General features: G+C 35.2%; 1 protein-coding gene across 1 annotated transcript; it reads right to left on the minus strand.

Annotated features, from left to right (window-relative positions):
- Positions 1 to 8153: 8153 nt before the first annotated feature.
- LOC126424635 (uncharacterized) lies at positions 8154 to 10830 on the minus strand. The gene is made up of 5 exons (XM_050087369.1): positions 10639 to 10830; positions 10138 to 10209; positions 9785 to 10022; positions 9527 to 9684; positions 8154 to 9412 (listed from the first exon to the last, which is right to left on the minus strand). The coding sequence occupies exons 1-5, from the start codon at positions 10828 to 10830 to the stop codon at positions 8924 to 8926; spliced, it is 1149 nt and encodes a 382-aa protein (XP_049943326.1). The 3' UTR covers positions 8154 to 8923.
- Between the last annotated feature and the right edge of the window lie 2732 nt (positions 10831 to 13562).

A 13562-nucleotide genomic window follows, 5' to 3' on the forward strand; every position in this document is an offset into this window, starting at 1 on the left:
ACCACGTCATTTTCTGCAGCCGACAACGATGCATTGTGGAATCATACTTAGACAACTGAAGCCAAGACTTATATTTGCTTGCAAACGTCTAATGGAAAAGGTACTGTCAAGAAATATGGCAAATTTAAGTTTATAAAAAAAATAGTGACCATATTTTCAACTTGTGTAATAGCCGGGAAGCCATATTTCAACTGGGGGCTCAGCCGGGATATTGTGTTCACGAGATCTTCAACAGTGCTACGAGGAAGAAAATTTTTGTGTGTTAATACCAGTTTCTTCAGAATGTGTGTTACAGTGTTTGTGTTCATCGGGAAGTAAAAGTTTTGGAGAAGAAATGTTTCGGCAAAAAATATAATTTTCGACAGAAGAAAATACTTCAAGAATTTTGGTCAACAATCACATGGATGGAAAATGTGGTTTTGCAACAGTAGAAGAGTGTTCCAGATAAGTCACGAAACCCTCGTATTTTGTTAAAACAATATTTTTATCTTGTTTTGTATTGTTGTGTATAAATTTTTGTTCTTCACAATGACTTATGAGATTTTCGAGAGTATTGTGCCTAAAGTAGAAAGTAGTAATTTGATAGACTTCGAACATCAGGACAGGTCAAATGAAAGAGAAAGAATCGATCAATTTGATTTAAAAAGTTTTCTTGTAAATTTCACGAAAGAAATTAAACAATCAGTTGACGACAATAAGACTTACTGGGATGAAAAAATTGATAACATTTTGTTGCAAGTCCAAGCAGTCAATACCCAAGTGGGTGAGCTTTCGAACAGAGTTGGCAGTGTTGAGGAAAAAATTGAATCTGTGGAAGCAAAAGTAAATGAAATTGATGTTAAATTGAGCGGTGAAATTAATACTGTAAAAAATGAGTTACTGGTAGATAGGGAAAGAAATTTAATTGATTTTAATGAGATAAAAGGGGAAATTAAAAATTTGGATGAGAATACAAAAGTTTTAGTTAAAAATGTACAACAAGAAAATGACAATCGTTTGGTTACTCTAGAAGAAAAAGTAGAATGCAATGATTTGGAAAACAAAAAATCTGTCAAAGAACTTAGCGAAAAAATTGAAAGTTTTGACATTGAATTTCAAAGCAAAAATTACAATGTCAACACGTGTAATCTTATATCTAATATTCCAGTGAAGCACTTTTCGGTAGATGGACCCTTACATCCCGTTGATTTTATGCAGTATTGTAAGGATTGTTTTTTACCTCACTCACCAGATGAAATAAAAATTAAATTTGTGAAAAAATTCTTGGAAGGGGAAGCTTTGACTTGGGCAAACCAGATTGTAACTTTGGGGATGACCTTTTCAGAATTTGAATCAAAATTTTTGGAAAAATTTTGGGATGATCTTAAACAAACTAGAATCAAAAGTGAATTTTTGAATGGGCGAAACTATAGGGAATCAGATGGGAACATGAAACAATTTTGCAAAAGTGAACTTCAAAAACTTATTCATTTAACAAAACCTTTGGATGATTTGATCAAAATTGATACCTTAAAGAGAAGATTGCCATCAGCAATGCAGTTGAGTTTAGTTCATTGTCCTGATAGTAATGTAGAGCAGTTTCTCAATTATATTGAAAAGTTGGATAGGGTAACAACAAGAACACACAGTGGGTTTACTCAGAAAGGTAATGGTCAAAATTGGGGAAATGACAACTTTCAAAAAAGGGAACAAAACAATTATCATGGTGTCAGTCAAAATTCAGGGGGATATAGCAATTTTGAAAAGAAGGACCATAATTTTTATCCAAAACAAGAACAACATTTTTGTGTTAATAATCAACAAAATAGAGAACACATTAGGGATCAAAATCACAGAAATTTTGATAGAGGTCAGTACAATAGAAACTACGAACAATCAGGTAATGGATGGCATAGGAATGGGATCAGAAATGTTGATCAGAGACATTGGCAGAACCATAATCAGCAGTTCAAACAGGAACCGGAAATAAAAAACGAGTAGATGCCCCCTTGAAGGTCCGCAAGGTTGAGGCAGAAGGTGAGCATGATGAAAGGACCAATGGATGTGACTATCATAAACCCAAACAGGTCAGTTCCAAACCTAAGCTATCACATGAGGTCATTAGTTGTTACTTATTGAAGAAATTTCAAGAGGAAAATAATAATGATAAAGATAACATTTTCAATACACAAGAACATACAGTAGATAAAAGTAATTGTGATTCATTTAATTTAACAGAGTTTTACACTTGGGCAGAAAAGAAAAACACTTTGTCGGATGATGTAATTTGCAGTAGTTCAGAGATGTGTGTGAATGAAAGAGAGAATGCATGCTGTGAGAATGAAAATGTTGGTGAAAGGGATCTGGTAACTTTAGAAAGGGGAAATAATATTTTGGGGGATAATTTGAATGTGTATGACTTGAATATGTGTAATGATAATGATGTTGTTGATAAAGTTGATAATGATGGTAATGGTATTGATGATGATGTTGAGGAAAGGTATTTCATTAGTTTAAATAGGGAGTTGGGTATACACATGGTTGAAAATGGATTAAATAGTGAGAATATTATAGAAATTCCCAGGGATGTTACCAGGATGAATAATACTTGCAATCTGGGTGTATGTAAAAGTGTGAATTTAGATGTTGCTGGTAAAGAATCTGACTACACAAATAACGATGACACATGTATAACTTCTTACCTAAGTGAAACTTTTATAGATACTAATGATACACACACATTTCTTATGAATATATGGCTGAACAGTGAAACTATTTCTTTTGACAAGAACTTTAGAAAGATGCTTATTAATGTATGTGAAACTGTATGTCCTGAGTGGTGGAAAAAGATGAGATATTTTATTTTTGAAAAGCTGAAGGATAAGTACTTCAATAGTATACAATGTGATTTGGATGAAAATTCTTGGCTATTTGAGATAATAGAGAGTACTAATGACAATTTTGTATCTTGTGCAAATTTTATAACTGTGACAAATAATACATATAATGGTATACCATATGATTCTGATAAGTATAGGTTTGGGGAAATTGAAAGTGATTTATTACATGAGGATACAGGTTCTGAGAAAAGTGATCAATTTTGCAGTCCTTATATAAAAGTTCAAATTGGGTCATGGATTGGTAAATGTTTAAGGGATTTATTACATGAGGATACAGGTTCTGAGAAAAGTGATCAATTTTCCAGTCCTTATATAAAAGTTCAAATTGGGTCATGGATTGGTAAATGTTTAATCGATACAGGAAGTGAGATCTCGGGAATATCTGAAAGATTAAGCAAAAAATTGAAAGTGGGGAAAGATTATGTTGAACTGCCAGTTGTTGGGGTAAAGATAAAAGGTGCTACTGGGAAGAGCAGTAAATTGGTAAAAAGCCAGGCTTTAGTGACATTTTTAATTGAAGGCAAGTTGTTCACACATGGATGTTTTGTAATTCAGGAATTTAATGAGGATTTTCTTTTGGGTATGAATTGGATAGTAAAAGTAAATACAGCATTTGATTGGGTTGGAAGAAAACTTTTGATAGAAACTAGTGAAAGGGAATACATTCAGACAAATTTTGTGAACACACTTGGTGATCAGAGTAATGGAAATTTTGACAGTATTAATTTACTAAAAGAAAATAGATTGGAGAATATTGAAATTCATAGATTTGATACTGATGAAGTTGAATTTGGGAATTTAGTAAATTTGAAAATTTCAGAAACACAAAATTTATCTGGGGAGCAAAAACAAGTTAGAAAATCTGCTGTGGGAATACAGTGATGTTTTTAGTGACATACCTGGTAGGGTAAAGGGTTACCAGTGTGAGCTTCAGGTAAAACCTCATGAACCATTTTTCATAAAACCATACACTATTGCAATATCAAAAAGACCTGCTGTTGAGAAAGAGCTGAAAAAGATGGAAGGATGTAATATAATAGAAAGGAGTATCAGTGCATATAATAATCCTCTAGTAGTAGTTTCGAAAAAAGATGGTGGAGTAAGATTGGTTTAGGACTCTAAGACACTTAACATATAAACATATAAAATATATGTCAAGTTTGGATCTAACTTCGGGTTTTCATCAAGTACCACTTTCGGTTAATTCTAGAAAATATACTGCTTTCTTGTACAATGGTAAGAGTTACCAATATTGTGTTGTGCCATTTGGGTTAAATTCTTCTGTTTCCGAATTTATAAGAGCTTTGGATCATGTACTGGGGCAAGAACTTGCGTCTAAACTGATAATCTATGTAGATGACATTTTGGTTACAGGGAAAAATTGGGAGGAACATTTTTTGATTTTGAAGTCAGTTTGTGAAAAACTTAGAAAAGGGAGGATGACATTAAAATTAGAGAAATGTAAATTTACAGTTTCTGAATTAAAATTTTTGGGTCATGTTGTCACAGACAAGGGAATTTTGGCAGATCCAGAAAAAATTAAAGCAATTTCAGAAATTCCTATTCCTAAGACTATTCTTTGGGTTATGCAGGGTTATTGCAGTCGTTCTTCCCACGCACAATTCGTGAATGGAACAGGGAAGGGGGGATCAGATAGTGGTACAATAAGTACCCTCCGCCACACACCGTAAGGTGGCTCGCGGAGTATAGATGTAGATGTAGATGTAGATGCGGTTATTACCGAAAACATATAAGTGATCAGAGTCTGAATGCACCATGTTTAAGTCAGTTACTTAAGAAAAACACTATTTGGGTTTGGGATAAAAGTTGTCAGGAAGAGTTTGATAAAATTAAGCAAGAGTTGAGGAAGCAACACTTATTACACAGACCTGATTTTAATTTACCATTTTGTTTGAACACTGATAGCAGTAATTATGGGCTTGGAGCAGAGTTATGTCAAGAAAGAGTAGAGAATGGAGTTAAGATACATTGTACCATAGCATTTGCAAGCAGAATGTTGCTCAGCATGAGAAAAATTATACAGTCACAGAGAAGGAACTTTTGGAAATTCATTGGGCTTTTACAAAATTTAGAATTTACCTTATTGGACATAAAACCATAGTATTTTCGGATCACAAAGCTTTGAGTTACTTACAAGAGTGCAAATTATACCACAGTAGATTGACCAGATGGGCAATTTTTCTGCAACAGTTTGACTTTGAAATCAAACACATAAAAGGTTCTGAGAATGTAGTAGCTGATTCACTTTCAAGGTTACCAATTGGGGGAGAAAAGGAGATTTTTGAACAAGAGGAGGAAAAGCAATTTAAAATTAGATACTTGAAAGGGGTGGAAAATAAGAAAACAATTAGAGCTATGTGTAACAAAATTAGAAAAAAACAAAATTTGGATCAGAGTTGGAAATTAATCAAAGAATGTTTAGGCAAGAAGGGGTATGAGAAACTTGATAAATTTTACAAATTACATAAGGGGATTTTATTTCGGAGAACAGATGTAGATTCTGATAATTGGAAACTGTGTTGGCCAGAGGCAGATGCTGAAAAGCTGATCATTTACATACATGAAAGTTTTGGTCATTGTGGGATACAGAAGTGCATTCAAAAGATACAAGAAAATGTTTATTTTTACAATATTGGAAAGAAGGTAAGAAAAGAATTGGCAACCTGTGAATAATGTCAGAGAGTTAAAGTGAGCAATCAAAGATGTGGTGGAGAAATGCAAAACATTATTCCGGAAAAACCTTTAGATCTTATCGCAGTGGACTTATATGGAATGTTATCAAAGAGTAAAGGTGGTCACTGTTACATATTTGTTATGGTAGATGTATTTTCAAAATTAATTAAACTATATCCAGTGAGAAAAGCTACTAGCCATGAAATTATAATAAAAATTGAAAGAGATTATTTCGCACAGGTGGGGAAACCAAAAGCTATATTATCAGATAATGGTTCACAGTTCACCTCAAAAATTTGGAAAAAGTTTATTGAAAGATCAAAATTGAAGCATATACTTATATCTGTTCATTCTCCGTCGACCAATCCTGCAGAAAGATATATGAGGGAAATTGGGAGACTTTGTAGAACCTATTGTAGCCATAAACATCCAACTTGGTTTGAGCACATTCGAAATTTTGAAGATATTATGAATAGCCTACAACATAGTTCCACAGGATTTTCACCATATGAGATTATGTTTAATATTAGACCTCCAAAATCTTATATCAGAACTTATTGAATTTCCTAAATGTACACCTTTAACTATGCAAGAGAGAGAAGATATTGTCAGGGAAACTATGAGGAAACAAGGGGAAAAGAGGAATAAAAGACATAACAATAGGGTAAGATTAACCACTTTTAAAATTGGGGATCTTGTTCTGGTCAAATCTCATGAAAAATCAAAAATGTTAACTTCAGAAATTAAAAAATTCTTTGATATCTATATTGGGCCTTTTGAAGTCATAGAAAATCCACACCCTAATGCTTATCGTTTGGTGTATCCTAAGTCAAATAAATTATTCGGTCTCAGGAATGTTGTCTCTTTAAAACTGTTTAAACAGAAATCATAATTTCAAAATTTAAATAACCTATTGTCATCTAAAACAAAAGTCCTCCACTGGAATATGCTTGTTAGAACAAAACTACCTGTACAACCAATTATGAATATTTGCATGTATAAATTAATAATTTGAAGTCACATGTTAATTGAAACTGATGAAAAAAAAAAAAAAAAAACACTGATGTAACAAAGAATGAGAGAAAGATTTATTTTTACTTTTTTATAAAAAAAGTCTCCCTAGTGAGCATTTCTGAATTTTTCTAATTTTGGAAGCTAAGTCTTCCCTGTGGGTGAAGGCATGCATGTGAGGACATGCATGCAAAGGCATAAGTTTCAAAACCAATTTTAGATAAAACCTCATGATATATGAGCAGTTTATTGTTGTTTATACTGATGTTGTGGGGAGCAAAAGTACTCTTCATAAAAATGTGACTTGTAGTAATATTGTAGTAGAGGCGCAAGTGTATATAAACAATTGCAAAAATTTAGATAATACTGATGTATCTTTAGCTGTACTAAAAAAAAAAAAAAAAGAAAATCATAAGCAAAAAAAATACAAAAACAAAAAAAAAACATGACTAATAAAAAATATAAAAATTAAAAAAAAAATCAGAATTTAAAATATATATATATATATAAAAGGCAAATATAGAGAAAAACACATTACACTATATATGTCCAGTATCATTTTTACTGTACAATATGTAAGCATAATGAAATTAACAATATTTAATAAAAAATTAAATCTTATTCTAAGAAATGAGTTTTACCTTTCTATTATTTTCAATCTGTATTCTGTATGTTAGAATATTTCTCATGTATGTTCTATACCATGTATATTTGTCATGTCAAATAATTTCTTTACTTGAATTTTTTTGTGTATGAGATTGATGGGGAAGTATCGTTGCAACAACAGCCAGTAACAAGTCCACAGATTCAAAGAGTCCAAATTTGGAAGAGGTTATCAGACTGCATCATTAATGTACTAATTGTGTAATACAGATCCATCACTGAGTGTTGTCGGGATTTTGTTGTATATGTCCATAACAACAAAAGCCCTGGGGAGCAGTTGTAATGGATCTGGGAGATGTTATTTTTTTTTACCGTAATTGTCGATACTGAATTGAAAATGTTTTCTTATATTTTTGTCAGAATTTATTATAATTTCTCTTATTATATATTAATTTACTTCTGCTTTTGAGAGTAAAAGCATATTGATTACTATTAGAAAATGTATCGAAGAATAGCAAAGAAACTGATTGTGTAAAATACCTTTGACATTGGAGTAGTCTTTGACTATAGTCAGTCCGAGTCGGAAGCTAACTCTTGGTGTGTGTTGACGGAAGAACAATGTGAAGGTCGCAGTCATAAATAATTTTGAATTATGTTAACTATTATTTTTGTATTATCTGAAAAGAAGAAACTACATTGGAAGAAACTGTATTTGAAACACCAAAATGAGAGAAACACGCTGAACCACGTCATTTTCTGCAGCCGACAACGATGCATTGTGGAATCATACTTAGACAACTGAAGCCAAGACTTATATTTGCTTGCAAACGTCTAATGGAAAAGGTACTGTCACGAAATATGGCAAATTTAAGTTTATAACAAAAATAGTGACCATATTTTCAACTTGTGTAATAGCCGGGAAGCCATATTTCAATATGAAGTAGTAACTGTAAAAAAAACTGTAACAATAACATTCCACTATGAAATGTAGTATTCATGAACTATGGAATAAGTATTAATTTAATGTAATGTAATGTAATGAGCAGCTCAGTCAAAAGGTAAAGGCCAATCCCATTCAGAATATGGTCGCAGCTGTGGTGCCTCTTTCATAGTCTCAGAGGATGTAATATGGCATGGTTAGTGTTAAGTTCTATATAGCATGCACAAAGCACAATCTCTCTGTTGGTAGCCTATAACTGAAAGAGCAAATGTTCCCGAGTTAATTGCATATGGTGTTCTAATGCTACAATCTTGAGAAGAAATTATACCTATTAGTGCAAGTGTGCTGTGTAACACCACTGTTGACTGTGGATGAATCTGGTGCAAGATCCCCTGTTATTTACTGCCTCACTACACACACTAAGCGCAGTCTATGTCGGTTTTTCTTAGATCAGATACAAAAGTTTACTAGAAGCACCAAAAACAAGACGACAGTCTCATCAACAAAGCTTTTATCAATACAGTTTGGTGATTGTGACAGCTACTACAATGCCAGGAGAGTGTAGTTGTGGGTTATACTGACAACAGGTTGTGTGCCTTGCATGCTGGCCAGAAGTGGAGACAGAGGACATGCGCAAAACATAAATGGCAATTCAATGCTGAAGAGTAGTGTGTACACTGTGCTGAAAACCCTGCACTTACAAGCACAAAAAAATTCTCAGAGTTATTGGATGGTTTCCTTACTTGTCTTTTGCATATACATGGTCTCAGCTACTGTTTCCCCTTCCCAAGAGGTCTTATATAATTGTCTCAATTTCTGCACAGGATGGTGTTGCAAATGAATGTTCCTTCGTTTCACATGTCTTCCTTACTGATTGGAACTGTCTCTGAATCCTGTATGTCTCATTTGGTGGAGCTGAAGTTACTAGAAAATGTGGACCAACGAGTTCTTTTTGCGATGCAATGCCTGCCCTCATTTCTTTAATTAATTTATCAAATGATGCAAGGAGAGAGCCAGCAGTTTCACTGCTAGCACTTCTTGCTACTTGTTGCACAATAGTCAGCCTGTCTTCCAAAGCAGCTCGGTAGTCAACAGTGCTGCCAGCACCTGAAGTCTGCTGAGCAACTATTTGTGTTAACTCCTGCACAGATGACACTCTGCAGAACCTGTCTTGCAGAGGGAGCTTTACAGTTCCTTTGCTGATTTCCACAGCATGAATGTGTTCATAGAGGTTACCCCTGATCAAATTGTCTGTGCAAGAACACACACAACTGTGCACACAGATCTGAAAAGAAATACAAAATAATACATTATACTCACATGTGGATTAAAATCTCTTAAATTGGCACAAATGGTTGTTACACCTAGGAATTTAACTGTTGAAAATAAGTGTACATACCTTGCACTCAGTATAGGACAATGGGCATGCAGTGCAAGAGTTCTCTGTATAAGTGACAGTATATGGGGGCCGATCAGAAACGGTGTATACATGCCATGTGCCATCTTCAACGCAGTGTATCAGTTCCTTATTGATACCACAACCTCTTCTGTGACTTACTTATTTCAGCACTGCATGTAGTTCTCTCTGTCCCCTTACAAAGCCTTATTAATCTTTGAAAAAGTGAGTCCCTCGTTCTGTGCAACAGGGCCTGGATACATTTATCTACTCTGTTATTTATTTTCTTCAGTACGTATGAGTATTTAAGAGTTTTATGGTTTGCTTCTAAGAACATATTTGTATTAAGGCCAAGTCCAATTCTGTAGCTGTATGCCCACATATGTGCCCTCCATGAATATCTATCTTTAAAGTACTTGCCAAACTCCTCAGTTCCTTCCTCCTCTGCACACCAAGTAAGAAAGCCATCCAGCAGCTCTGAGAATTTCTCTCCATCTGTCTGTAAGTGCAAAGTTTTCAGAGCTTTGAATACAGTACTCCTCAGCATTGCATTCCCATTTAGTTTTGCACATATATTCCGTCTCCATGTCCGATCAACGTGCGAGGTACATAACAACTATGTCACTATGGCCCATAACTACACTCCAGGCACTGTAGTAGCTGTCACAGTCAACAGACATGAATACCTGTAAAAATCAAACACATATGTTAATGCTATAGTTATTTTCAGCAAGCAGTGGATCAAACATTCTCTAATGAAACTGTCTTCTTACCTTTGTTTTGATGTTTCCAATACATTTTTTAATCTGGTCAAAGAAAACTTGCATGGACCTTGTGTCAGTATGTGTACCGAGGCAATAAGAAACTGGACATCCAGCACCAAATTCATCCACGGTCAACAGTGTGGTAAGATAAAATTTATACTTATTAGTGCCATGTGTACTGTCTATCAAAACTTTTTCTGCACAGAATTTTTTTGCCATTTTCTGCTGATACTCAGTCATAAGGACTATCATAAAGTCACTTTCTTATAATTTGTTTCCATTATCCTCAGTGCCTTGGGCTTTGTAATAAATCACCGGGGAATCTTTCCCTAAGTGCTCTTGTTGTCTCACCCACAGATCAACACTGGTTGCATCATCTTGGTGTGCACTACTATCGCCCCGCTTGTATTCTTTCCTAATATTTCTAATATCTTGTTTGCTTAAAAGATGAACTCTTCTGAAGAGTCCAACATGAATGCTCTCTCTCACTTTCTTCAAAATTGTAGTATCAGGAACACCTTGTGCAATTAATTCAGCAACCATTGCCCTGTCAGCTGTGGTCAGATGTAGGCTACCCACAGAGAGACTGTGTCCTGTGTGTGTCCTGCAGAACTTGACATTAACCATGTTAGATGATACACACAAGATAACACTGAGTAAGATCAAAACATATTAGCAGCTCTCTAATAATTATTATAAGCAAGGTGCCTGAGAAATAATGGTAATGGAGACAGTCTCTCCTACTCATGTGTCACAAGAATCTGAAAATGGTTGTGGTATGTACCTACAATCAATGTCAGACTGCTTTATGCCAACATTCCAAACTAAGCCTAGGGCTACACTACAGATCAGCCTGTCACCACCACCACCACCACCACCACCACCACCAAGATTTAGAAACATGTAGCATGCTGGGGCAAATCCCGATTAACAACTTAAGTCCAACAGTTTAGAGTAGTGTAAGTTATACACTGAAGATATATTGCCAATCATTGATTACCCTATGATACTTTCTTACCTATATTTACATAAATGATACCCAACATTAACACTAATAATTACTAAATCATATCATAAACTCACTGGAAAGTCCTACATATACAATGTACAAGATCAGTTATCTGGCAAATACAAATAATACGCTATACTTTTGTTTCCTCACCTTCCACAGAATTAAATGTCATTTCTTTGCACTCCATTTTCTGTTAGTGAACACGCTCCAAATGGTGTATCAGTTCTTGCCTCCGAGAGCATCTAAATGTATTGTACTTGGTACATGTCATCTAAATAACAAAAAAACAGGTTTTTGCTTAATATCTTAATAGCGTACTGCAACGGAAAAAGAACGTGTAACCACAATTAATGCACTTATTCATCCATCATGTTTCATACTGCCAATTATGAAGGAGAATCTTCAGGGACGTGGAACAACACAGTGAAGCCGTGGTGAGAAACTAGGGCCTGCATTACTTAAATATCTAACATACGTTATTTGTGCTTGGTTATATCTCCATAACGTTTTCGCCAATATAGCACGCTTCACTATGACCCAGCCATCTGATTGCAGTTACATTAAGATTCACGCAGCATTCATATGGTGACAGAGAGGTAACCAACTTGCCTCCTACCTTTCCAGACGCGAAATTGTGTCTCTTCATGTGTTTGTTTACGTCTGTTACCAACTTGTCGCAAATATTACATATTTCTTTTAAAGGCTGTACATAAATATTCTTGCGATGCTTCACCCTCATATGTCGGTACAAGCTTTTTCTTGTATTAAAATTTGTTCCACACACGTCACACAAGCCTGCCACACCACGAGTCCGTTCAACATTATCCATAGTGTACCTTGCGACGATGAATTAACAGAAGCACAACATCAATACACACACCAATATGGTTCCCGCGAAAATCATACGAAGCGTTCAAAGATCTACCTACAACCAGCTACGTCTCATTGGCTCTTACCTCCATGGTATATAATGCCTCGTCGAGAACGAATAGAAGGAGACGCCGTGACGTCACAGCTGCGAAGCTATGTGAAGCCGAGGGTAGCCATCTCAATCCGACCAAAACATTGCTGCTGTAAGCTTGTCGCTCGCTTTGGGAAGGATTTTGCGCAATTATGGTGACTTGTGTGGTGTTCGGGTGTACGAATCGTTCTGATAGTGATGCAAAATCGAAGGGAATAACATTTCATGTGTAAGTTGTCTCGTTAAGTGTGATTTTACAACTTCATTGTGAATGAACGTGTGCTACATCGGTACTTGTACTATAGCGTGTTTTTCTCCTGTATGATTTTAGATTTCCTAAAAATGAAAGTCGGAAAGCTCTGTGGGAAAATGCCGTGAGGAGGAAGAATTGGCGGGCGTCTAAATGGAGCACTATATGTTCTCAGCATTTCCGAGAAGAGGACATAGACCGAACTTCCCTTTCAACAGTAAGGCTCCGAGAAAATGCTGTACCATCAGTTTTCCCTACACACCCAAAACATTTGCAAAAGGTGTGTTAATTCAAAGAATTAAATTCTTAGTTTTCAAGTTCACGTTTCAGTATAATACGTACGTATCGTCGATAATCGAAGTGTTGAGTAACTCACTTTGTCTTCATCATGTACCAAATTAAAACCTAACACTACATTAACTGGCGTAAAGTATAGGCCTAAACAAGACACTGTGTAGATTTGCCATTCTATGTACCGTATTTCAGTAAATATTGGTGGTAATGAACAGTGTTTCCCAGTAGTGCAACGTAACTGAAATGTCAGAGTACTTATTACAAACAAGATGTATTTATGGGGCTTTGAAGGGAGGGTATAGCTAACTTAGTTTTCAGTTTCTATCAGTGTGCGATTTGCAGGGGGGGATTGGGGGGGATTACCCCCCTCTGCATCAGACCATCCCCTCCTCTGGTTTTAGTTTATGCATCCCAACCTGGGAATGTTTATTTCCCACGCACTGGAGTAAAACTTCATAAATAAATTTGTGGAGCCGAACACTGAAAATTTTTAATAAGTCTTACTATTAACATGTTTCAGTTTTCTATCATCAGAATAAGTACAACATTTTCACAAATGTGCCTCTACTTTTTGAATTCCCCTCGTATTTCTGTATCCGTATGTAGATGAATTTGTAAATAAGCTTTGCCCATAATGTACTTTTAAAGATATAACACAGGATGACTTTTCTGATACTGCATACGCGTCAGTAGTGAGTTTCGGCATTAACATCTATTTATAAATAGCTGTTTAACCATGCGTAACGCCACGGCCCAAG

This window comes from Schistocerca serialis, chromosome 10 (genome assembly GCF_023864345.2).
Source record: "Schistocerca serialis cubense isolate TAMUIC-IGC-003099 chromosome 10, iqSchSeri2.2, whole genome shotgun sequence".
Classification (NCBI taxonomy): Eukaryota; Metazoa; Arthropoda; class Insecta; order Orthoptera; family Acrididae; genus Schistocerca; species Schistocerca serialis.